Raw genomic sequence first — 27,648 nt, 5'->3', positions numbered from 1 at the left:
TCCGGCCCCCCTATTTCTATTTCTAACGGCATGTGGTCCGACTCTGTTCTTTTTCCTACTTTCATGTTGACTATTTCTTCTGTCGCCTCCTGATTGCCAATCACATAGTCTATTACTGAGTTTCCTCTCTTCCTAATATAGGTCCACTCCTCTCCGTCTTTATCTCTGCCATTGATTATCGTCCAGTCTCTCCCTTCCAGATACTTTAGCAGTGTTCTTCCTTCCATGTTTATTGTCTTGTCTTTTGATCGTCTGTTTTTTTCTTTCCCTAGGTCCTCGTTTATCGGCCCTCTCTCTTCTCCCGTTCTTCCGGTCCAGTTTCCGCCGATGATCATCAATTCCTCTTCTCTTCCGTCTACTCTTTTCTTTACTTCTTTCCATGTCCCTTTTGTGTCTTGATTATAAACTATCATTACCCTATACGTCTTATCATTGAATACTATTTTTCTTTCCACTATACTATCACTTATTTCTTTGTATTCTATTTCTCTCAGTTCCTTATTTATACCCGTTATTATTCCCTCCTTTGCTCTTTCTTTTTTCCTTACTCTCATTGCTGCCCTGCATTTCCAATCGAATTCTTTGGGTAGTCTATATTTTAATTTTTCCAGTTGTCTTCCTCTATCCATGTTTCTCTCTTTCTTTCTTCCCCCAGCCTCTCTTCATTTTCGTTCCACCTGTACCATCTGTTTTCTAATATTTTAATTTCTTATATTTTATCTTTACATATTCGGCCTGTTCCCTTCTTACTCTGGCTACCCTTCTTATGTGTTGCTGTACTTCCCTTTCTTTTCTTGCCAGATCGTCGTCTATGTATACCCACTTTTCCAATTTGCTTTTCTCCTTCATTGTCCTTATTTTTTTCTCTATTGATTTCATCGTCGCCACTATTATTACGTTTTTGTCCCCCACTCTTATCATATGTGTTCTTTCTACTTCTGCCCCTATTCTAATTTTTTCTCTTATGAACTCCTTTACTGTCTCTTCATTGCTGCCTTCGTTCCAGTCCACTCCTTTGATTACTATGTTCCTTCTTCTTTTATCTCTCTCTGCCTTGTCCTGCTCCTCCTCTATTCTTTTGATTCTGTTCAAGAATTCTTTCTTTCCCTTTCCCATTCTTCTTTCTCTCTGGCTCTCTGTCTTTCCCCTCTTTCTCTTTCCTCTTTCATTTCCCTTTTCATCTTCTCCACTTGCTTCTCGAATGTACCTTTTATTTCCTTTATCATTGCCTCGAATCCGCTTTTCATTTTTTCCATTTTTTCCATCATTACCTGCATTCCTGTCTCCCTGGTCGGTGTCCTTTTTTTCTGATAAGTTGTATTTATCCAGTGTATTTTTGAAATCTACCTTATCTCCCGCTTTACCCATGTTCCTTGGTCTTCCTCTGTTTGTCACCATCTGTTGTTTCCCTACCTTATCTTTTTGCCACGTTTCTGGCTTCCTAACTTCTTTTCTAGTTTTTCTTATTTGTATCTCTCTCGTTCCTGTCTTCTTTTTCGCTTTTCTTTCCCTTTGTCCTTCTATGCTCACCCTTTATTTTCCCTTCTTCGTGTCACTTTGTGTTTCCTTCTCCTTTTCCCCTTCACACTTCACTTTTTCCACAGAGCTCTACGTCTGCGTGTTATACTTGCACCAAATCAAACCGAAAGTCCCTAAATTTTAACTAATCGTTCTTTTCGCAGTATGTCGAGTTACTCAATTTCTTAGACAAGAAACAGCCAATGGAAAACTTCAAAGCTTTCTCGGATTACGCAAAATACGAATTAAAATGGGGCCAAGAAAATATCCCAGGGATATTTCAGTGGATCGAGGAACAATATCCATCGATGAATTATCGTTTACCAAAATCTTTTTCTCCATTAAGATACAATATCACATTGTCTCCATATTTTGCCGAAAACAATTTTATATTTACTGGCAGAGTACAAATAGAAATGGAACGTAACGAAGATTATATATCCCATATAGTCCTTCATTCCAGCAAACTTGAAATCACAGGACTCTCATTGCAACCGAAACACTCGACTTCAAACAATGAAAACAGCGTAAGCGGTCTACAACAAAATAATGATACTGAGACGCTCACAATATTCATGAAGAGATTCATTCAAGCTAAAGAACTTGTTCTTGATATTTCATTTACTGGTAAATTGAACGATGATATGGAAGGATTTTATCGAAGTTACTATATCACCGATGAAGGAAACATTCGGTGAGTAAGGATTTAGAGTAAGATTTTAAGGCAAACAATTAGATTCTGAATATTTATGCAAATTCATATTTTTACAAATACAAATGGAGAAATAAAATCTAAATATTCTAAATCGAATAATTTTTAATATTATATCTGTTAGGTATATTTGTACCTATTGGAATTACAATAATTTTATACTGTAAACAATATTTCAATTACTTCATGTTAAATTATTTCTTTTTAGTCACTCAGATGTCAGAAAATGAACAAAAATGGACTTACTATTTTTTCCGTGTAGTTTTCATATATTCCAATTATTAAAATGGAATAAGAGTTTCTGTTTCACAAATAAATCCACAGTCCACTACAATATAATATATGTATTTATATGTCGGGTTGACGTTAGGATTGGGGTTGTAGACATTTGATGAATCTCCACTAGAATTAGCCATCGTTGTGGTACAATGAAGATAGAGTTTATTAACACAAGAATGGATATAATAGATTTGACAATTAACTGCGACGATTAGGCACTTGTAACACTAATGACAATGGCCTCAGGTTCGATAATCCGCGGTCAACGGGATGGCGAACGTATTATTTTCGTCAAAGTCTAAGTTGAACTATATGTTAAAGCGTGAAATATTCACGGATAATAGAGACGTTACTTAACTCGTTGATGCGATCGTACGCGAGAGAGTGTCTCCCCGTCATGGTGACGTTGCGGAGGAAAACTATGATGGGGTGTGTCTAAGGGCACGAAATCATCGGATTCGTGGAGAAAAGTCTTCGTTCGGAAAGTGAGGGAAATTCACGTTGCTGTCAATTGGTCAATTGCCATGTTGGTAGTTAGAGAAGGATGCTAGCCGCTCTTGAGGGAAAGTTGCTAGCGGGAAGCGTCGTACGTGAGAAAAATACATTTCTCCTATCTTCCGTAGTTGGAACGAGGACTGTTTGTCTGTTTGAAAGACTTTAGTTAAATAAATCTTTGGATTTATAACCGGTTCTCGGGCTAGCTGAACATGTACTGTGGAGATGCGTCGACATCTGGTAATCATCTTACCCGAAGAATAGAGTCTGTGTGTGACGAGCTAAGGGACAGAAACCGTTGGAATGTTTACTGTCGCGTGCCACTACAACTATCTCTTTTTAAAGAGAGCTATACTATTACCCCATACCTTTGTTAGACCAAGTGTTTATCCCTTGACCGCGACTACGTTCGGCGACTGGCTGTCGCCTCGAACCTAAGCTCATTATCACAAATCTCGAACAAATACAATCGAATTGAGTGACGACAATTGCTTAATTACGGCTATGATTAGAAGCTAGATTATAATGTTAAGGGATTTTCCCAAGGTTCCAAAAGGAAGGCTTCAGTGTCCTTTCATCTCCGACATATATAATACTAATATATAAGATTATATATATATATTATATATAATTATTACATATGTATTATATGTATATGTTAATATATATATTAAACAATATATATATATTAATATATATTAAAATATTTATATACATATTAATTAATTAAATCCAAATATATTAAATTACCTATCATTTACTTATGTAAATACTTGTAAATGTTTTGTAATACTTTCAGATTACAAAAATCACAAAAATTTTACATATTATTATAAAAATGAAATCCGTAAAGTCATGTAAAGAAATGCTTCACTGGAAAATAAGGGTATATGGCAATACATCTTATAGCCACTTTACACATGAAATTAACTTTTCATTTGCTTCATATAATTAATTACTTCTTGGTTTTATATTGTAGTTTCCTATTTTTATTGTAATCTCTAATTTAATAGATTCTGATATGTAAACAAACAACTCATATAACGGAATTTAAGCTGTTGTGAAATTACTAAAAGGATTAAAATGTTATAGTCAACACAATGTTTATTTTTAGTAATTATTTACTTAGGAAAACAAAATGATCAATTATTTCAATAAGATTAACAATCGATAATTTACGTATTTTATACCCAATGAATTATATTTATTTATTTTCCCTAAAATTGAAACAATATAATGCACATGAAGAATTTATTCAATTACTTCGATTTATATTTTCATGAAGGACCAGTTGTTACTTGCAATTAATTTCTCTAGTTTCCTAATATCCTTTCTTGATTTTAGTTGGTTGGCTGCAACTCAGTTTGAAGCAACTTATGCGAGACAGGCTTTCCCTTGCTTCGATGAACCAGCTTTCAAAGCAAAGTTTGTAATAAACATGGAAAGACCTAAGGATTATAAGGTGCTGAGTAATATGCCTAGAAATTCGCTAATTCCACTGACGTAAGTATGCACAGAAAAATATAAACATCATGATTATTTAAAAAAAATAGAAGCAGTAATGTACCTTAAGAAAATCAAATATTAAGTCAGAGTCATTTATATACAATAATACCATTATGATTTATTAATACAAAAAATTATAAAATTATAATATTTTCGACAATGAAAAATTATAAATTAGTTTCATTTTCATGCATCTACATTGTATTGTACATTTCTGTAAATCCATACTGTTTGATATTTTTTATGTAAATATGCATATGCTACATCGCTAACTACGAATTACATAGCACTAAACAGTGCAAACTCTTAATACGCATTATGTTTTTTTTTTTTTTTTTTTTTTTTTTTGTAATACTAACATAAAGACAGTTTTGGTAGTGTGAGATTAAATGAAAGTGTAGTGAATCTTAAAACTATTTTCCTGTAAAATAACAGGAGATATGACGTAATAAAATATCACGTTCTTTTTTGTACGTTTTGATTAAACATTATACGTTAATATTATTAAGATTTATATTAAAGACTAACGTTGTCTTAACACAACATTTAATTTCCAGTCTTTTTCAGTCAATTTACATTACCAACTATTTCTTTAACAGTGTATTTATAACAAGGAATTCCAAGCATTTTTCCATATCTTTTTAATCATTTTCTTCTTTCACTTACCGCTTACAATCATATGAAGTTTTGTAGAAATCTGTGCATTTATAATTGCACGTTATGATTTTTCTAAGTCATACAAATGTTGTTTATATACAACAACTCATAGAAGTACATAAAATTTTATTAGCATTTATACGGCTATCTTATATATATGGATGAAATTTAAACCAATCTAAAAATGTATATAGGAGTTATGAGATATTTGCTGTAAACATATATTTAATAAAAAATTACAATTCATCATGAAGAACCTTGATATATAATAAGTATTATAATAATGGATAAGTGATAATTTAGATATTTTTGTGGTTTTTGCGAAATATATATGTACTTATACCAAATATCTTGTAACTTATAATAACAGATTCGTTTTAAGCTTTCCCAAGATAATTATAATTGTCGGGTTACATCACAATATTAATAAGAATGACCCATATAAAACGCATAGTACATATTCCTCAAAGGTGTTTACACGTGTCCTTTACTTGCGTGAACCACTGTTTATCTCTGATTTGTGAATGAGCTCCTGTGAAGTATCTGCTATTCCAATACATTTTTTACATTTAGATGAAACAATCTGTATATTACTTCACGTTTCTAAATAATATTCGTTTAAGCAACACATTATTCTTCTATTTGGTTTTTGGGTTAATGGGTTAATAGATTTATATTTGTTATAGCAGAAACATTTCACAAAAATGTAATATATACATTTTAACTTATACTTTCAGTACATCCGATCGTGTTGTAGAAACTTTTAATGAAACAGTCAGTATGTCAACATACCTGGTGGCATTTGTAGTCAGCGACTTTGATCCTATGGTAAATGCATATTTAAACGTAAACATATGGGGTAGACCCAATATTGCTCAGAAAGGCTATTTAGCGCAAATCGCAGCAAGAAGAATCCTTGATTATCTTCAGATGGAAACAAACCATGAATATACATTGCCAAAATTGGATTTAGTCGGAATTCCAGATTTCTCAATGGGTGCTATGGAAAATTGGGGCCTTGCTACGTTCAGGTAAATTGTATTGAGTTATTTTAAGAGAATCGGTATCTAAATTAATCATTTATGAAGGGTTCATTTTGTTCAATTTCTAACTGACGTATCAACTTGATCTTATTATCATTAGACACATTTAAAAAAAAAAAAAAAACAAGATACATTTAATGAAATGTGTAAATTACTTTCACAGAGAATACGGACTCTTTTATGACAAGATAGTAACATCAGCTAAATATAGGGTCTATATAATTACTATAATTGCTCACGAGATCGCGCACATGATGTATGGAAATCTGGTCACCTGCGATTGGTGGGAACACTTATGGTTGAACGAGGGTTTCGCCGAATATATGCAATGGCGTCTTGCCGAAATGGTAAGCCTTTATTGAACATGTTAGATCCCTTCCACGGTAATAAACATTGAACATTCATACACGTTGCTATGAATGTTTCTGGTCTGTTGAATATTATGTGGTTTGGGGATGTGTTATTTTTTTATAGAAAGTGAGTTATAAATGTATCAAAGGATAAATCTATACATTAAAATAAATAAAAAACGACATATGAAGATATGTCTTATGTAGTTTTCTAGTTATAGATGATACTTCACTCCCAGACGTATGGACATGCATTTATACCTCATCCTGTATATAATTAGACTACCATTTTTCTTTGATAGTTATGCTAATATTCAACATATCAACGTGTTAAACTCTCTTAATTTAGGCCATAGTTGCATTTGTAGGACCACAACGGTAAAATTTTTTGTTAAAAAAGTAGTCTTTCAGTTTATAATATGAAGTAACTATTTTTTTAACTAATATTATATTCTTTATTCATTTTATTGAACACGAAAGTATCTGTGCGTTTTTGGAAATCTTTGTTTCTATATCTCCCACTCACACTTCATGTCTCAGTTTGAGATTATCAAATCGAAACAAACGACAATATAACCTTAGCTGCTGATTTAATTGCACTCTTTTTTCAATAGCCTGCATAATGAAACAAGCAAGCAATATTTCTATACTAATTTCGGAACCGATCTGTTCTACATTTTTTGGTACATAAACCCGTAGATAAAATAAATAATTTAATTAAGATATATTTTTTAAACCAAAGATATGGCATGCTCTACTAAAAAATATAATAGTTACAAAATTCATTATAGTTCGAACCAGACTTTGGTTACAACGACTTATTTGTGGTTGACGAACTACAGCCAGCGATGGAAGAAGATGCCTTGCTGTCAACGCATCCCATGAATAATGCAGTTAATACACCTAACGAAATCGAAAAAATTTTTGACGCCATTACTTATGGAAAATGTAAGTAATTGTGAGATTTTTATAGCTTAGAATATGATGAATTGGTAACCAGATATTTTTCAAATAATCCCAAGGAATTCTTAATCGATATATACTGATCAGGTTCATCTGTTTTGATTATTTTGTTTTAATTGACTAACGCCTGAATATGATAAAAATAGGTAATTTGAATTACTTACTAATGTAGATAAGCATGACATAGAGTTTTACTTTGGTACGCAATTTTGTATAGATCCCTCTAACAGTATTGCGCAAAAGTCATGTAAACTGTACTTTCAAAATAAACTTTTAAACAAGAAGAATTGAATGACATCGAAAAGAGCACAATTCGATGTCATTAGCTTTTTTGCATGCGAGCGCGTAAAGGACATATAAAGATCAATTATGTTTCTTTAAGTAGATTTTTGCAATTCACATGTTTAAATCTCAAACATTTGAATAAGTAATCCAAATTTGTGTTATATTAATTATAGTAAAATGTCTATGAAAATAGTTTTATCTCAGTAGGATTAAAGTGTTCTAAATTGCGACACCTAAAATTTAATTACTCATTGTCGTCACTGATACTTTCAAATTATACCGTTTACTTTTTTCATTGTTATATACTTGCAATTATATGAACTTCTGTTAGCTCCACCATCGTATGTAAATTGAATTTAATTACTTCTAATAATCGATAATTAAATATGCAATTAACAATACATTATCAACTAAAGATACAACATAAAAATTCTCATATTAAAATAAAATATAATTGTTTCTATATTTATGTACACTAGGATGAAAAATAATTTGTTAAATACTTAGAGGAATGATGTAGGATCTTTATTTATTAGTTTATTTAAAATGGATTAAACAGGTGTTGGTTAAACAGGAAACGATGGTTATTTAACGTGAACTAAATACAATAATGTACTATAATTAAAACAACTAAATAGTTAATTTACAATCCTCGTCAACTCGGTTCCAACGCTCTCTCTCACGTGGACCACACTCTCTCGACAACGCATTTCACACTCTCTGACTTCTCAGCTCGTACTGACTGTTAATTCGTCTTTCTCCCTTAGTATCCCTTTGTCTTGATAACAACATTGATAACAATTCATTAATTTTGCTATGTCCAGAAAATAAATATTTTATCGTTGAATCGCCTTCTGTAAATAAAAATGTATTCATTGCTTAACGCCTTAACCTGCGATTTACGTTCAAGAATTTTGGGTCGAAAACGTAAACAAGTTCGCGCAGTCTTCGAGCCATTCGCACGACTTGTGTAGTATGATGACCCGTACTATTCCCGTAATATTTTCGTTTGGTCCTATCATTTACTACGGGCTATGCCCGTAATATTTACGTTTGGTTCGATCATCGTACTACGGGCTATGCCCGCAGTTGTAGATTAAGGGGTTAATATAATATCTACCGAACATTGTCTGCAACCATTACTAATTATCTCTTATTACAATAAAATTCAATTTCATTTACTTCAATCATGTTCCTAAGAATTAACATTTTACTATTAAAAGTAAATGTTTTTATAGCGGCTAGTGTCATACGAATGATACAAAAATCACTGAAACCAGAAACCTTCAAAGAAGCTATGTACCTGTATTTGGACCGACATAAATACCGCACTGCAACTCCAAACGATCTTTGGAAAGCTTTCGATGATGCGATGATGAAAACATCTGATTTACACTGCTGGTTGAATATGTCAAATTTCATGTCTGGTTGGACTAATTCAAGAGGATATCCGGTTGTCTCTGCGAAGTCAGAAGAACATGCTATAATATTGTCTCAGGTATACATTAAGGTCCAGTATAATGGAACTTCATAATATAAACTCCATTTGCATAACGAAATTTTAGTAATTCCTGATTAATTGAACTTTAGCTCCTATAAGTATATTATCTGAACTATCGCTGAGTGTCAGTCCACTTCTATGAACGAAAATGTAAACAGTAGAAACATGCATTATGTGACACACTCCTATGCTTCGCAGTCGATACAAGTTGGATAATTATTTACAGAAGAGTACTCCTTGCCGATTTCGATGACCTTGAAATATGTTGTTGGGAACATGATCCTAAACAAGGTGTTCGGCTACAGGCGCCAAGAAATTTAAGGCAGCCGAAATAAGACGAAAATCAAGAATAAAAAGATTGTGCTTTTAGCTTTGTTTCTTAGTTACTGATAATGTTCTTAAAAGGAACACTTCAGATATTGTGGCTGTCCCTAACTAATATCAAGAAAATTATACAAGGAAATGAAAGCATCAGTCATATAGGAGACACGAGAAATCACGAAATTGACATATCACCGATGATCTCGCGTCGTAGTTCGAACGTTTCACAAGTAAGGTAAAAAATTTGGGCTTTAAATATGATAGTAAATTTTATTGTACGAATCCAACAGAGTAACGATTCAGAGTGTTATAACAAAAAGGTGTTGAGTGCTGATTTGGGAAGGTTGTTATACTAAGGTTTGGTCTCTCTGGGGAGGGAGCGGGGGTTATCGTCGGGTGTCTATCAGATGCAGCTATTCTGGTACTATCTGGTTATTGTTTCGATAGTTGTGTTATGTAGGATGTTTTACTTACCCTGTTGTTATTGTTTCTGAACGTGTGACATGAACGTAGAATATCGTAAATTTTTTTTCTGTAGGAACTCTTTACCACTACCTTGTTACGTAACATGTTTTAACGATTTTAGAAATTTGATATGAGAGTAAAATGGTCGAGGTGTACAGTCCGTGATGATAATTTGCAGCTCTGTCTGTGGATGTCGCTGCTGGGGTACTGCTGCTTTTTCTTCCGTTTTTGGTGCGTGGAAGAAAAATCGGACTCCGGTCGCCAGGATTCGAACCCGGGTTCCGAACGTTCGTAACCTAAGGCGCTAACCACTACTTTTTTTTTATTTATTATTACCAGATTTTGTGTACTACATATTTGTATTTTCCATTATAAACGATGAATTCCGGTTGTGAGGTGGTTCAGGCAAAAGTACCGATACGCGACAGTACGACATAGTCATGCAATATTACATTTTTTTTCTTTTTAGGTTTACATTTGTAACTTAAATTTAAATCGTATTTTTCTTTCCATTTTTGTCCTGAAAACCTGGTCGCAAAAACAAGACAGTTCGTTAGTCTATTTGGGAAGGGATGGGAGAGGGTGGACTGAGAGGGGAAGGGAGGACTCTCCTGTTTGATTTATTACAATATTTATTTACATATTTACAGTATTTACATATTTACAATTTTGTACGGTGGTAGATTTGAGCGTTGCCGTTCTGTGGCTCTTTATCTTGTTGTTTTTATTATGATTTCGGTATCCACCAATTTTTTTATGTTTTTTCTGTGCTTGTCTTCTGTGTCTTTTTGGAGGAGGGCCATGTTGTATCTCCACCTAGTGTCTGTAGGTCCCTCCATTTAAGTTTTCCTCGTAGAGTATTGATTTAATCCCTATTTTTCTTTGTATATGGTATATTATTGGGATATTATTTTGTTCTTGAAGATAGTTTCTTTCGTCTAGGTGTAGAAAAGCTTCGGGGGAGGGGGGTGTAGCCTGTTATCAGTGTATTTTTATAATATTCGCCGTTTGGAAATAAGCAACCGAAGATTAAGCTATTTTCTTTTATCTTCGCAGCTTACGCGAAGTGGTTTCTTGTTAGTTTTAAGGTGTGACAGTCGATGCGGTGGATGTTGGCTAAGTCGTATATTTTTTTATTTTTTACGTATTTTTTGTATCCGCTGTGTTCTGATCTGTAAATACTCAGACAAGCTCTGATGCATTTTCTTTCGAATATGCGAATTTTTTCCATTAGTGAAGCTGGTATTTCGTACCAGATTGGGCAGCCGTAGGTTATAATAGGTCTAATTAGCGTTTGGTGGCGCTAACCACTACGCTGCCGTCGTCCGACACTGGTTAGTGTCGAGTGCCGCCATATAGTCGTAAAGGGATAGAATCATTTTGAGAGCCAAGGAGAAACGTTATGAAAATTATATAAACATAAAGTTAGAGTTAATTCTAAATTTAATATAGGTTTAAGTTATTCTGCTGTACATTTTTTTAGTCCTTCCATTTTGAAGTCTTTGAACTTTTTTATTTCCTTTATTTTTGTATTCTTTATTATCTCTTTTATTTTTTTTATTTAATTTCAACGCGAGTGATTTGAGCGTGTAGTGTGTCACGTAAAATAAAAAAAAAGAAAATCTCCGATGAAAAGAAAAATAAAATATAAAAAAATAAAAAGAGAATTTATTTTTGAACACTTGGTTTACACTAATCACGATTTGCTTCTGAACTCCAGCCGTGACTTTTCAAGACTGAAGCTCTTACAATTTGACTTTCGATCGGATCTGTTTCTTTTTTCTTTGTAACATTGTCGTACATTACATTGTCGTCGAGTGCCACCTCATTTTTATCTTTATCATCAGTCCATTGGATTTGAAGTGCGCCGGTCGTGACAAGTATGTGTAGTGTGTACAGTGCGTGTTGTATATATCGTGTTTACTGTGTACTTTGTTGGTAAGAAAACAGAGGCTATATTGAACATTTACTGTAATATAAAATGCCTAGAATGCCATTTCCGTTACGACTTTTCTGTGAACAGTCTCGACACTCGCAAGGCGTGTGTGAATTTTCAATGACACCCACGGACCGGATGATGTATGAATTCAAAAACAATCTTCTTCCCTACGATTTATACGAGATATCCTACTACCTATGTATCGTTCGATTTAAGGATATCTGCGCACCGGATTGGCCAGGTTGACCTACTTTCATTCGCGTAAGGAGATTTGCTAGCGCACAGGGATATTTCGACTGATTCTTAATTACCAATAACTAAAAGCCGGATACGCAATTTTTGTATTCTTGGTTTTTATTTTAGCTTCAAAAATTAGCCCTTAAATTTTTTACACCTGTAGCCGAACATCCTGTATGTTATAAGGAAAGTTGTTTAGAATCATCCCCGTATCTCAAGGACATCAAAATCGGCGGAGAGTATTCATCTGTAAATAATTATTGAAGTTTGCAACATTATTATGTATTTAAGATCAAGTCTTTCTTGGAATCTTCTTATATAAACATGAACTCCTATTGTAATAATGGCAGAGAGACATAGGCGGGCTTCTATTATATGAACGACCTGGTTATATAAATCAATTTGTCTTCCAGCAAGTTCATACAAACGGAGTTGTACTTTATCAGACAACTTCTCATAAATATCAAGGCATTTCAAATCTTAAGTAAATTTCCACTACTGGCACTTCTTATTCGTTAACATCTTTTTCTGCTCCTTTTCTTTTTCTACTCTCGCAATTATCATCTTCTCTTTTTCTATCGCTTTCGCCCGCTCTAATTTACAAGCTACCTTTAAATCCTTATCTACAAATTTCCCTATTTCTTCTTTTATTTCTTTGTTATCTCTTTCATCTATATTTATTTCCTTTATTATGTTGTTTTTCTCTACTGTTTTGTATTTCTATCACTCTCCCCATATCTTTTATTTTTACTTGCTCTCTGTACTTCCTCTCTGTACTTTCTCTCCATTTCTCTCATCTTTCTCATCTCTTTTCTCATTTCCGCTAATAGTAACATGATCTCTTTTTCTTTTCTTCCTTCACCCTTCTCACATTCCTTTCCTTTTACTCCTACACTTTTTTCTCTTTGATCTTATATTTCCTCTCCTCTCTCCCTTCGCCCGTCTATCTTTGTTAAATATTCCTCAATTCCCCTCTTTTCTACCATTATTTTCTGTCCTATTCTGATCAGACTTTTCTCTTTATTGTTCCCTTCTTATTGACCTCCTTTTCTCTTCCTACAATCATCTGATCTCTTTTTACCAACCTTGTTCTTTTCCTTCCTGCCATTTCTCTGTATCTTCACCTTTTTCACACCTAACCCTCCTCCTACACTTTTTCCCTTTCTGCCATTTCTATCTCTTATTTCTATCTCTTTAACCTTTTTCTCGCTTTCACGTCCTTCACTTTTAATCTATTTAATAATATCTTAAATATTCTTCATGCACTCACACTTGAATTGACGCTCACTTCCCATTTTGAGGTAATAATAGAATATAACATTATAATTTCATTAATTGTTTGTATAATACAATTAATCCTTATCTTATCTACGTTTGTCGCATATTCCGATCAATATAAAGTTTAAGACATACTAACAATAAATAACTTGCCTTGTAATTGAATGTAAATTCAGTCATGAATAATTTTTGAGCGATTTACATTTGAAAACAAACTATATATTATTATTAGTACTGCTATATTTATAGGATCATTATCAGAAATATTAGAAATTAAAATTTCCAGTGATTTCTACTCTATATGATAAATTTATTGATAGATGGATTTATTTACAGTGGACTAAACAGGCAACAATGGTTATTTAACGTGAGCTTAATGCAGTAATGTGATATAACTAAGACATCTAAATTAATAATTCACAACTCATAACTTTCTCTCGACTCGAAACTAACTCCTCGCAACAAGTGTTCCTTTATCATCTTCTCATACCCCCGCCACGTACGTATTCCGTAACCGTCCGCGATAATGGTCACGTACGCCTTCTTCCGCGTAACTATATGAAGGCCGAGGACATATTGATGGGCCGCTTGGTTTATCGAAGTATCCCAACCCTTTCGGCCTGTCGGCACTTACGCTTTCTCGCAACACTGTTTATATTTCGTCGAGTATTTCTTAGACAATCTTTCCACGATACTACATATCGTTATTAGTATAGTATTGTATTGTATATTGTTATTAGTGCCGTGATAAGTAGCTAAGTTTTCTATAAAGTTATAACTTCTAGGTTAAATAAAGTTATTTGAATCATTTTTTCATTTTTGATATTTTCTTGTTGAGCATAAAGAATATGATATATAAACAGTTTGAGGATAAATAGTTCCGCTGGAATATTTTCTTACAGATTTTGTTGAAAAATTATGCCATAATGTGTTTCACTCTTGTACATGAAATTATTTCATTCCATATCTATTAGCTATTTAAAATCAATAAAATAATTATACTTATGATATTCTAATTAAATTACATTCTGCTAGAATTATGAAAATAAGGCATAATTTTGAGCGATAGTGACACTTATAGTAATTCACGATGTGATAAATATTTTTTGTTAAAAATAATTGGCGTACATCGCACAAAAATAAAGGACGCTGGAGTATTTTTTCGCTTTCTTGGAGAAAGACAAACGTGGATAAAGGTCGTTTTTGTTATGATCTTTTTCATATACTACATATGAATTCCTGGGTAGCTAGTAGATACCAAAGATCAAACACCTTTTGGAAATAATTTTTGCAGAAAAATTTCTTTACACCAGAAGTTTTCGAGGAATTCTGGATACCCATTACGATGACAACCGCTTCTAAACTGAATTTTTCGGTTACTACGACCGATACTTGGTTACAAGGATCTCCAATAACCATTCCATACAATTCTCAGGAAGAATGGTTTATTTTGAATATTCAGCAGAGTGGTTATTATCGAGTGAATTATGATACTAAATCATGGAATCGTCTGATCAATGCCTTAAAGAGCGCTGATCATACACTGATACATGTGACCAATCGAGCTCAAATTATCGATGATCTCTTGAATCTGGCACGAGCTGATTGGATCACCTATGGCCTCGCGTTGAATGGGACAACCTATCTGCTAAAAGAACAAGATTACATACCTTGGAAGGCATTTTTCACTGGAATGAATTTTCTTCTGCAGCGATATCAAGGAAATGATGGAGAAAATTTGCTGAAAAAGTACATTAGGCTATTGGCAGCTAACCGATTTGAAAAGCTCGACTTCGAAGACAATAATGACGAAGAATTCCACATGGATCAATTGAACAAAGATTTGATCCTATCCTGGATGTGCAAACTGAATCATACAGGGTGTGTGGATAAGTCTATCCGCCTGTTCGCCAAGTGGCGCTGGAATGATACATATACGTAAGATTTATTCTTATTGACAGATTATTTTTAATTTTATTATATAGTGAGAGACAACAATATCCGTACAATCGAAATGTAGAAATAAAAGAAGAAATATTATTTTATTACTATATGTATATATATATTGATTTATTTATATTTATTATATTTATTATAAAAAATATACTTATTTATTTATTATATATATAATTATATATTATATTATATATTATATATAATAAATAAGTATATTTTTTATAATAAATATAATAAATATAAATAATATATTGATTTATTTGATTGATTACAGCCAAGCTTTGTACATGTATAAATGTATACTGTATAAATGGATACAATCAAATAAAAGTATTTATATAAGCGTAGGCCATGTAATGCTTCATTGGAAAATTATAATAGAAATACAAAATAGGATCATGTATTGATCACACGCGTTCAAATCAGAAGCCATACTTATACTTCTAATTAAAAAGACAATTTACTTTTAAATTTTTATACAAATAATTAAATTCTAGAATGAATAATTCAATTGGACATTGTAATAGATTTAGTAAAATTTGATAAAAAATTGCAACAAATAGCTTTTAATATTTCAATAACATTATAAAATTAGATTTAAAAAATATATATATATCTATATCTTAGGAAATTAAAGCAATGTATTAACAATGTATAATATTGAAGAGAAGCTTTACTAAATATAGACTACAATTATTTATTATTCTTATAAGAAATATTTTAAAAGTAGTAAAATTCTGCAGTTATTTCTACTATTTTTTAATGTTTATTTGAATCTCTTTCTAGAGAATTTCTAGAAATTTCATAGAATACAGTACATTGTTTGATAAATATTGTTTTATATATGCGATTATACAATATTTCGTGTTGATGAAATTTGTTTATCGACCTCTGGACGTATTAAAATGATATAAAATATCATCACCATAAATCTAGATTATGAAATAACCTAGGTTATAGATTATAAAATATACATTATGATATGCATACATTATAAAATAAATTAATATATAGAAACTATTTAATTACATCGGTAGAAAAATGGGGAAACCTATTTCATTCGAGATATAACTTTCAGAATTTCACCAAATGCCAGGACAGCTGTTTATTGTACAGCCATAAGAAATGGATCTCTAGAAGAGTGGGAATTCCTATGGGATCAATATTTGAAGACAGACTTTGCTTCGGAGAAGAAAATCATATTAGAGGCACTAGGTTGCTCCATGAACAAAGAAGTATTGAACTCGTAAGTTTAAAGAATACTATAGAAACAATTATTACACAAAAAGAAACTACATAAAGCTTAATTCAGCAAAGATCATAATACATATACATATAATTCAATGGGAAAGTAGCTACAAGCCCCTCATATTAAGATTATAAAATAATTTATCTGACGATTCTTAAACAAATCGTAAGTTAACGAAAAGAATGATATAATTTATGCTATCTGAATATATTAGAAAATGTGCTAAGTTCATTCGCCTTTCGATATTATTTGCATTTGGAAGAATATTGTAAAAATGTTGTCTATGTTAGTGGTAGTATACAAACATATAACAACTAGTATGCCCAAATATTGCTTATATAGCAACTCATAAAAGTTTAAGTATTATGGAAAATTTTTATGAATATATTATCCATATTATACGAAGCATTCTGAGATTTCATTACTACTGTAGACATGATTGCTGTCATGATCGTATTGATGGAATTTGGAACGAATTTGAAATTGCATATAATATATTAAATTTGTTATCATAGACATTATGATATGTAACGTGATTATTAATATTTATTACCTACAAAAAGTTTTAAGTATTTTTTGTAGCTGACACCAGAATTGTAGGATATCTTGACGAAATTACATTCTAAATCGCACATTTTCAAATTTCCACAATTTATCACACTATCAAAGGGTTAAGATGGTGTGAAATGTTAGATATAATATACAATTTCAAAATGTTTTATATAACATACAAATATGAAATAAATAGCTAAATTCCAGTTGAGTTTTGAGGCTATTTGTTTACGTCATCATATACGTGAATGTTGATAGTGATACATGAGGTAAGGAACTATTAGCCTTTTTTATTTATGCTGTATTTATAAAATGATTAAATCCAGGCTATTCATCTACGTCATCGAACACAAGGCTGTAATGAAATGTCTAGACACAATTCTGAACTGGTGTGACAAGCCAGATTTCAGTATATGATCTGAGTGTATATGATTATACGAGTATATGATTTGAGTATAAAAGGTTTATAATTTTTAGTAGTATAATAACAAAGTACTTGATCTAATTTTTATTATTCATCAAATAATTTATGATTTACAATTTGTATTAAAAATATAAATATGTGTGTAATTTATGAATATACGAATTGTAAAACATCTAGATTTGTGTTATTTAGTAAATTATTTAATAAACGCTTTTGTGTGATTAAAAATTCATATTTTACAAAATTAATAATTAAAATTAATATAATTTGTTCCTTGTTCGAATTAATAAGAGTCACTGTTGACATTAAGAACATTATATTATTATATATTATATATAACATTAAGAATATTATACCTACTAATGATAATGATATTTAGATTGTTCTGCAATCTTCCGAACTTTTTATTCATATTGGCTATCAATAAGTAAAAATTTTTAAAACATTTTTAAAACATAGAAATTTTTATTACAATTAGCAATCTTTTTATTTTGCTGCAGGTATATTGAACGTGCATTGACGTATAACTATACCTCTAATATTCGAAAGCAAGATGTTAGCACCGTACTTGCTTCTGTCTACAATTCTGGAAAATTTGGAGTGGATGTGATGTTAGACTACCTAGTTAATAATTATGAAAATATATATAATTTGTAAGTTGATAAATAATTACACGAAACAATACGCATTTAATTAATGTAGAAAAAGAGAATATTATATACTTGTTTTATTTTCAGTTATGAGGACTGGGATGGCGTAGAAGAATTAATTTCTAAACTGGCATCTCGTATTTCAGTGGAAGATCAAATTACAAAGGTATATTGATTAACGTTTATTATGAACATACAGCAGACGTAAAAGTGCAAAAATTCCTAGAATGTACATTTATTTATTTATTTATTTATTTATATTCTCAATTTGTCCAATTTGAACATTTAGAAGAATTTTTTAGCTGCTTTATTATCATGTGGGTGACTACCCCCACCGGGGTACCATCCTCGCGTTTGCTAGATTATATCCTTTGTGAGATCTGCTGGGTGTTTCCTTTTCGGTCTTCTTTCCATGTTTAAGGTGTTGATTGTTTCCGCAGCTAGCCGGTTTGGGTGTGTTGTTATTCTTTCTTTGTATCTTTCCGTATTTCTGTTAATTCCTTCCTTGACCGTTGGTATTCCCAGGTCCCTCCGTATATCCTCGTTTCTAACGTACTATGGGGTGTTTACTATCGTTCTAAGAATTTTAGCTTGTATTCTCTCTATTTTGTTTATGTTGCTCATTGCTGCTATCACTCGTAGTGGTATTCCATGCATCCAGATTGGTTTTATGATCATTTTGCATATTTTTATTTTCTATGCTTAATTTGGATTTTCGACTTGCTAGCCAATGCATTTGTCTCCTTGTTGTCAGTATTTTGCTATTGATAGTTGTTGGTATGTTGGCCGTGTATAATGTGTGTAGCATTGGTCCTAAGACGCTTCTCTGCGGAACTCTTGCCTTGATGTCTTTAACTTCAGAGTTTGTGTCCTTGATTTTTATTACGAGGGTTCTGCTGCTTACGTAAGATTTTATTAATTGGTATATTTGTTCCTGGGAATTGTATATTTGTTGTTGGGATTTGTTTCCTGATTGTTTGTAGTACGCTTTCGTGGTTTATTTTGTCAAATGCTTTCTCTATGTCCATAAAGAGGGCTATGCAGTATTGTTTGTTTTCTAGTGCTGGTATTATTTCGTTTATAAGCCTGTGCATTTGCTCTATCGTGGAGTGTTTGTTTCTGAATCTGAATTGATGATCTGGTATTAACTTTTCTTTCTCTATTATTGGTTTTATGGGGTCATATATGTAGGAATGTTATATTATTAGTTTGTAGGAAACAGTATGATTGATACAAAATCGTTTGCACTCACATGAAATCGAATATAATATCCCGTTACACGTATTCGTTACTCACTACTTTTACGACACTACAACACAAGGATCTTCATTCGAAAATTATAAATTCAACTCTGACTCTCTCAACTCTCGTTACAGCGTTTTCTACGCGCACGTTTTCTCTAACATCCCTTGGTAACGCTCACAACATTCTTTGACAACATTAACATATCTTGACAACGCTAATAAACAATCACCCCTCACGCCACGTTCTTCCCTGATGTCACACTATCCCAGAACTCGGCCATTCTGATGAACACATCTGCCCTTAGATGTGCCCATCATTACTAATTTTACTTGTGCTCCTGATTTCTTGCTATTCTTCATCGACTATCAACCTCAATGGATGACGATTATCTTTCGTTGTCCTCAAAATCGTCATTTTCTTCAGTAACCTCGTCAAATTCTAATGGTTTAACCCATAGCTTCATATGATCAGCTGCGAAACTTGTTTTCTGCGGTCCTTCTTGCTTACCCATTTTGATGAATTCGTAACGATCTTTGCCCTATACCGATGTTATTTTGTATGGACCCAAAAACTTTGATAGTAACTTTGTACCTGTTCCGAACTAAGTACGTTTTATTGCTACTAAATCACCAATTTTATATTTCGTGGCAGTTTTACGACGTTTGTTGTATGTTCTTTTGTTTTCTTCTTAGATTTTTGCAATATTTTCCTCCGCCTCTAATCTCATGTTCGTGCGATCTTCTTAAAAAATATTCACCATTTCTTCGTCTATCAGTTGTTTTAATTCTTGGTCTGTTTTAAGTCTTATTTGTTTCCGATTAATAGTTCAAGTGATGTCTTCTTAATACTTCAGTTGTGGCTTACATTTATAATTTGTTGCACTCTTCCCACGTATTTCCACCATTCTGCTCGATTGCTTAAAGAGAGTTTCGTTAGAACAGGTATGATTATTTCGTTTATTCTTTCCACCTGACTATTTCTGCGTGGTATACCCGTAGTAATTAGTATGTGTTCAATTTTTTCTTCTTGGCAATACTCTTTAAATATGTTCGAAGTGAACGTTGAACCGCGGTCGGATTTCCAAAAGTTAATGTCTGCAACTTAAGTTTACCTACCAACTCCTTTGTCGTAGTAGTTTTGGTTGGATATAACCAAGTAAACTTGGTGAACACATCGACAATTATAAAAATATAGTTATAGGATTTTTTCGTTGACGGCATCGGTCCTAAGTGATCGATATGATATGTATCTAATGGGACAGCTCTTTTTTCTATGGGATATAACACTCTTTCACCTTTCCCTTTCTTCTTTTCTGCCAACATGCACCGTATACAGTTGTTAATTACTTTCTTTACTTTGTCTTCCATGTTGGGGAACCAATAATCTCTTTTGAGCATTATCATCGTTTTAGCACTGCCAAAATGTCCTTGTTCATGTGCTAGTTTGATAATGTCCCACTGCATCGATTTCGGCACAACTATTGTCTAATCGCTATCAGTCTCGCGATAGAATACTCTATTTTTTATTAACGTAAATTTATTTTTCATCTTATCACGTACTGCCTCGACTATTCTTTTTTCGTCTCTTGATCCTCCTCTTGGGCTTTGCGTACTCGATCAATCAGCGTCCACGTGACTATCGACCACGTCACTATCTTCAGCAGCACACTGGTTTTCACATAGTTTTTCTTTAATTTGTTTGAACTTTACATGTTTATGTTTCACTCTTACTTCCACTTGTTCAGTTAATTCAATACCTAATAGTACATCGTGTCCCAAGAAGTTATCGGGAACTACGTCAAAGTCTAACGTTGCATTTAAACCGTCAATTATTATATCCGTTTTGAATCGTCTCATAATTTGTACTTCAATGGCGCCTATACTATCGAATTTGATTATTTTTTTCTCAAGTTGAGGTGCTCCTAAACGCGAATACAAATTCATTCGTACTAAATTAAGATCACTTCCTGTGTCTATTTTTGCTACAACATTCATATGCATAATCTTTATTTGCTTGAACTCTCTTTTATTTTCATTCCACAACCTATCACAACGCGTTTTGTTTTTTAGTTAAATGTAGAATTCTCTGCATTTAAAACATTTAAGGCCTCTCGATTTGTTCGGACAATCTGCACTCACATGTTCTCTATGACCGCAATTATGACACCTTTTATACTTCACTACACCTCCAGACTGCCTGTATTTCCTGTTGTTCTTAGCTCTGACCGGTTTCACAGTTGACTCTGTTATGTGGGATTTTTGTTCCTCATAGATGATTAGATTTTCCTTCAGTTCTTTCATTGATTTAACCCCGTATAGTATTGCTGTATTGACTTCTTTGTCTCTTATTCCGTCTACGATGTACCTCATTTTTGCTGCTTCTTCCATATCCATGTGACATTCCAAGCATTCGGTACATGTACGCTGTATATCCTTCGTCATCTCTTTTTTTTTTTGTTTCTTGAAGTCTACGGTGTATTTGCCAAGTATTAAATTTTTTGGAAAATTCCATTATTAGTCCTCTTTTTGATTCACGCCAAGTTCTAGCATGGCACTCATAATTGACAAATATTTTTGCTGATCCTTTTATCAGCTTTTTTGTATAAATTACTTTCTGTTCCTCTGTCCACATATACATGTTTGCAGTTTCTCCAAACGTCTTGAACCATTGATTGATATTTTCATTGTTTTCACCCGTAAAAACATCTAAGGCGTCTTGGACATTTTGAAAACTTAATGTTGTACGCCTACGTGTTTTTCTACGGCATTTGTCACAATTTTTATGTACATCTCGCGCGTTCCTTCTGCGTTCTCTTTCGTCTTCTTCATCGTCTTCCGTTTCACTTTCGTAGTCACTTTCTTCTTTCGACGACGCATCTTCTTCTTCCAACGCCGCTTGTAGTCTTTCACGTAATTCAGCTTTCCTTCCTCTCGTCTCTAGCCCCATACTAGCAAGACGTTCTCTTAATTCCTTTGTCCTAAGCCTCTCGAGATTTTCGCCTTCATCTCGATCACGCTTAGTTTTTGATATGGTCCCCGAACCTCGCTTCTCCGTGGATCTTTCACCGTTTGCTGGCTCTTTGAGATTTGGTTGCTAGCACTACACGCTCGATTTAGCTTAGCAACCAACACTGACCTTGCACCAGATATTGGTAGATTCATCTGTGCAAACTTGTTTCTTAATTCTTCCAGAGTTAAATTTTCCTCACTTGAAAATTGTTCCCCTTCACAATTTGCCATCTTAGTTTCTTCAATAATATCACTTCTATACACACGATATTATTCTCAACGGCTAACGATATTGTCTTTTATCACACCGCTTTCCGATCAAAAACAATAAAAAAAAAAAATTATATTGGCACGGACGAGTTCCCAATTTGTAGGAATGTTATATTATTAGTTTGTAGGAAACAGTATGATTAATACAAAATCGTTTGCACTCACACGAAATCGAATATAATATCCCGTTTCACGTATTCGTTACTCACTACTTCTACGACTACGGTTCAGGTGTAGTGGTTGTCCATGCTGCTTCTTGTATAATTTCTTGCAGTTGATTTTGTTCTCGATTAGTTCTTTAAATGTTTGCGATTCGGTGCTTTTATTGCAAAGTGATTCTGATTTGCTATAAAGTATCGTATTTGCTGCAAAGTATTTGCTTGTGTATTCTATTATTATCGGTGTATGTGTATTATTATCGGAGCTAAACTCAAGACTGGGTTGTAGCGGCACTCGACAACAAATACCGCTACACAACACTAACCAAGCAACGAACACGGTAGCGAAGTGGTTAGCGCTCTAGGTTTCGAACGTTCGGGACCCGGGTTCGATCCCGGCACCCGTGATCTTATTTTTCTACCACGCATCAAAATAATAGAATAATTAGCAGTGCCCCAGCAGCGACATCTACAGCCGACAACTATTACTATCACCGACGACAACATAACGCCATACACACCTCTACAGGGTGTTATTTTTAATTTGTTTGTGTTTAGTCCTTTTATAACTGCAAAATCAAGCAAGTCAGGAATTTTGTTTCGATCTGTCGTTGACCAGTATGTTGGTTTTCATATAGATAATATGTTGAGATTGCTTGTTCTATTATATTTTTCTTGTGGTCTACCTATGTGTGTTAATTCTTGAGCTCCATAGTGTGTGCTTTGCATTAAAGTCTCCCGCTGCGATGTGTTTGTCATCTAAGGATTAAAAATACTGTTCCCATTTTTGTGATGTCATTTTGTGTCGCATATACAGTGCATATACAGCTGACATCTGGATGTAATTGCTGTTAGTTTGTATTGTATCTGTGGTTGCTTGAACGTGTTTCTGACTAATTTGATTATATAAGTTGTGTTTGATATCGTTTCTTACTATCACTGCGGCCCCTTCGTGTGCTTTTCCTGAGGGCTGTTTGGTATCATAGATGGTGTAATATGGTATTTTCATGTAGTCTTTTGGTATGAAATGTGTTTCTGAAACAAGTAATATGTCAATATTATTGTTATACAGAGACGTTTTAGTTTCTATGACCCGTTGTTGTAGGCCATTGGAGTTCCAAGCTGCTATTTTTAACGTGTCCATTTCTATTTTTTGCTGAACATGTTTGTAGGTAATTGTAGCATGACTGTAATTTGTTGCGTTTGTTGTCTGAGTACTGCATTTTGCTCACTTATCATTTTTTCCATTTCACACTGCACATAGTTCTTTTTTCTCAACGGAGGCCTAGGTTATCATGCGATACTTATACACATACTAGGGAGAGGATACATACTTGGGTGAAGTTTTTGCTCTACGGTCCCTCACTCTCACACGTACAATACAAATTTACTATATATTCAACATAGATATATATTAATACTATTTATTATAGGAAAAAGAGCTAATACAATTTCTGAATTATAACATTCTTTTTGTTAAGTAACAATAATTTATTAGATAGAATAATGACACTTTTATCGTGAAAAAGTTCACTTTTAAAATCAAATTTTTTCTAATATTTCAATGTTAACGATTTTTTAGACTTTTCGCTCTTTATTACATATAGAATGCAAATTAGAAGCCATAAAATTGCGAAAAAGCTTACATAATAATTTAAAAATGCAACATAAATACAAGTTTTACAGAAATAGATTTTTGTCAATTTGTAAATTATTTGTTAACATACAGTTAATTGAAACTCATTGTGGTCTAACTTATTTTTTATAAAATAGTGATACAAATTTATTACTATAAAAACATTACATTGACTCAAAGTATTTAACATTGAAAGAACACATACTGTAGGTATTCGAATAAATAGCACAGAACATTTTTATGGTTACATGTATTATGTGCATCGTATGAAACTTTTCTAAATTTTATAAGTACTATACATTGTGAAACGCGAAGATCATAATTATTATACTGGTAGAATATAGACCTAATAAAAAAGAACCGCACATAGAGATTACAACACATTTATTGCAAATATACATTTAATAAAAAATTAATATAAAAAATAAAAATTATCTTTTCTGTTTTATAGAAAGAATTATTGGACTTTATTAAGTAAGGTTTTTTGTATGTGTGTATGCAAATTTTTTTTCTATTACTATTAATACTTACTATTATACTAATACTTGATATTATTGCTTATTAATATAATTAATTATTTAAATATCTTGTTGGTCTTTGCGAGGCTTATTATTATTAAATATGTTGTAACCACTATACAAAGCATTTGGCTACAGGTGTAGACAAATTTAAAGGGTGATTCTGGAAGTTAAAATAAAAAGTAAATTAAGAATAAAAGAATTGTGTTTTCGGCTTTGTTTTTTTAATTATTAACAATTAACAATTAGTCGAAATAGCTTTGTTCGCGGGCAAACGTCCTTACACAAGCAACAGTAGGTCAGCCTACGCAGCGGAATGCACAGGGATTCTCAAATCTAAAGATACATGGCCAACAGCTTACCTCGAAGAAGTCGTAAAGAAGAAGAATATGATGTTTGAAGACGTAAAGTAACTTGTGCGACGTCTTGTGTGAAAAATCATAGATTAAATTATTTCTTCCGACATAAATAATTAATAAATACTAATATACAGAAACAATAATCATACAAATTTCATACGTGCAGCGCAATTGTCCGGTCCGCGGATGTCTACAGAAAAATCAAAAAATTCTTGTTCTCGCATAAGTATTCTTGAAGTGCCACTAAATGTGGTCGAACGCTGTCATGAATGAACCACACACATTTGTATAACTTGAACAAGGTAAGCTACTGCCCATGTATCGTTCGATTTGAAGTTCCCTGTGCACCCCGATTCTTAGGCTCATTTCCTTTCGTTTGTGATTTTCAATTGCCAATAATTAAAAAATAAAACCGAAAACGCAATTCTTAATTTTCATCTTATTTTAGCTTTGAGAATCACCCTTTAAATTTTGTTATACTCGTAGCCGAATAGCCTGTATATATTTTCAGATTCATTATTTTACCAATATAATTAAGATAATGCTGCCTCTCATTAAAGTGCTAATGAAATTTCGAAATGTTTCGTACAATACAAATAATATATTTATAAAAAATTTGTACATATAGGTATAAAACTAAAGGGATAATGCTTGTAAGCATTAAAATACGCGACTAAACGCAAATTTTCAAAAACTTGACTTACAACATTATAATTTTCAACTCATGACATAGTAATAAAATTGGATCAAAGGAGAAACAGTATATATTAATGTCTTTATTTATTCATTTTTATTTGATTTACCAACAAAATTTCAACAATATATGAATATAATTATTGTTTCAACAAATATTGCAGCTGAACGAGTTAAGTAACAAAGTGGGCAACATCACAAACATAGTAGCAAGCATCAAAGCTGCGAATACATCTGCTTCAAGCAACCTACAATGGTATCGAAATCATTCCAGTGTGATTAATGATTGGTTGCACGAAATGATTCATATTATGCAAGATAAAAATCCAGCTACTACAGTTGTTGCGAACAACTTAAGTATAATTTCTATGACAGTATTTTCGTTAATCGCTTACATAATGAGTCTATAGATATTACATACATACGTTTATATTAATAAAGATATATATCATACGTTCTTCGAATACATATTAATATATATGCATATTAAACAATTTATAAACTATGTTTTAAATATATTGTGAAATTTAAACAATTAGTATTAATGGTGCTATTTTAAAATAAAATTATGTACATTATTTTATAAATATAACAATGATTTTTTATTTTCACCTGAATCCTAATTTTCACTCTTCATACTGTAGAACACAGGATAAAGTAAATAACCATAATTTAAACAAACAATAACGATTATGAACTATACTAACGTATAACTCGAACAGAAACATAAGATATAACTTTTAAGCGAAAACGTGGTGAAATCTCCTCGACCGTACGTAGCACGTAGCTGCGTCTTAGATAGCATTAATTAATGATAGTTGAATAGAATTAACATTTTTTCAGGAACAAATTGATAGCACAAATGTTTTTGTGGGACCTGATTCCGAGTGATATTTAGAACAAAATAAGCGACTTTGAAAAAATGTTTCACCGGTACTTCTTCACTCCTGCTCGGACAGCCGAGGAGGACGGACGTGTCTAGACGGTCGTCCTCTCCAGGTATAAGTGAATAGTGAAAAAGTGCTCCAAAGTAATAGTGCTGCAAAGTGATAGTGAGGAGGAAATAAAATAACAATGCAGATACCAACTATAAACATAGCAACAAAAGGAGAAACATATTATATAAAAACCAAACAAACCAACATGGAGACAGAAGAAACAAAAGAGCATCGGGGACAGGAAGATAGCAATTCAGAACATGAAGGATACTACCAGGATGAAAGCTGGAAGCCAGTGAAGGCTAGCAAAAAACGTAAAACAACCACAGACACAAGTGCCATAGGAAACCCAGGCACAGAAAAGCAGCGATGGCTGCAAGAATTACCACTAAGTAACTCCTTCAACTCACTAACTGAAGAAATAGACTCTGACCCCGTAAGTA

At 32.6% G+C, this 27,648-nt stretch overlaps 1 protein-coding gene across 3 annotated transcripts in view; it reads left to right on the top strand.

Moving 5' to 3' along the window:
- The window catches only part of LOC100643020 (putative aminopeptidase-2), a 66,380-nt gene extending 39,526 nt beyond the window's left edge, over positions 1-26,854 (top strand). For all 3 annotated transcript variants that reach the window (XM_048407876.1, XM_048407877.1, XM_048407875.1), the window contains 11 exons: positions 1,683-2,212; positions 4,349-4,507; positions 5,905-6,198; positions 6,374-6,557; positions 7,352-7,508; positions 9,047-9,306; positions 14,844-15,487; positions 16,584-16,751; positions 18,231-18,383; positions 18,468-18,546; positions 26,432-26,854. In XM_048407876.1, coding sequence (XP_048263833.1) covers positions 1,683-2,212; positions 4,349-4,507; positions 5,905-6,198; positions 6,374-6,557; positions 7,352-7,508; positions 9,047-9,306; positions 14,844-15,487; positions 16,584-16,751; positions 18,231-18,383; positions 18,468-18,546; positions 26,432-26,677 — 2,874 coding nt within the window. In that variant the 3' untranslated portion in view covers positions 26,678-26,854. The remainder of the gene's footprint in view (positions 1-1,682; positions 2,213-4,348; positions 4,508-5,904; positions 6,199-6,373; positions 6,558-7,351; positions 7,509-9,046; positions 9,307-14,843; positions 15,488-16,583; positions 16,752-18,230; positions 18,384-18,467; positions 18,547-26,431) is intronic.
- Positions 26,855-27,648: the final 794 nt, after the last annotated feature.

The sequence above is a fragment of the Bombus terrestris genome, chromosome 7, assembly GCF_910591885.1.
Source record: "Bombus terrestris chromosome 7, iyBomTerr1.2, whole genome shotgun sequence".
NCBI classification, from domain to species: domain Eukaryota; kingdom Metazoa; phylum Arthropoda; class Insecta; order Hymenoptera; family Apidae; genus Bombus; species Bombus terrestris.
The sequence above is the reverse complement of the archived record's forward strand: the minus strand, read 5'-3'. Positions and strand labels throughout refer to the sequence as shown.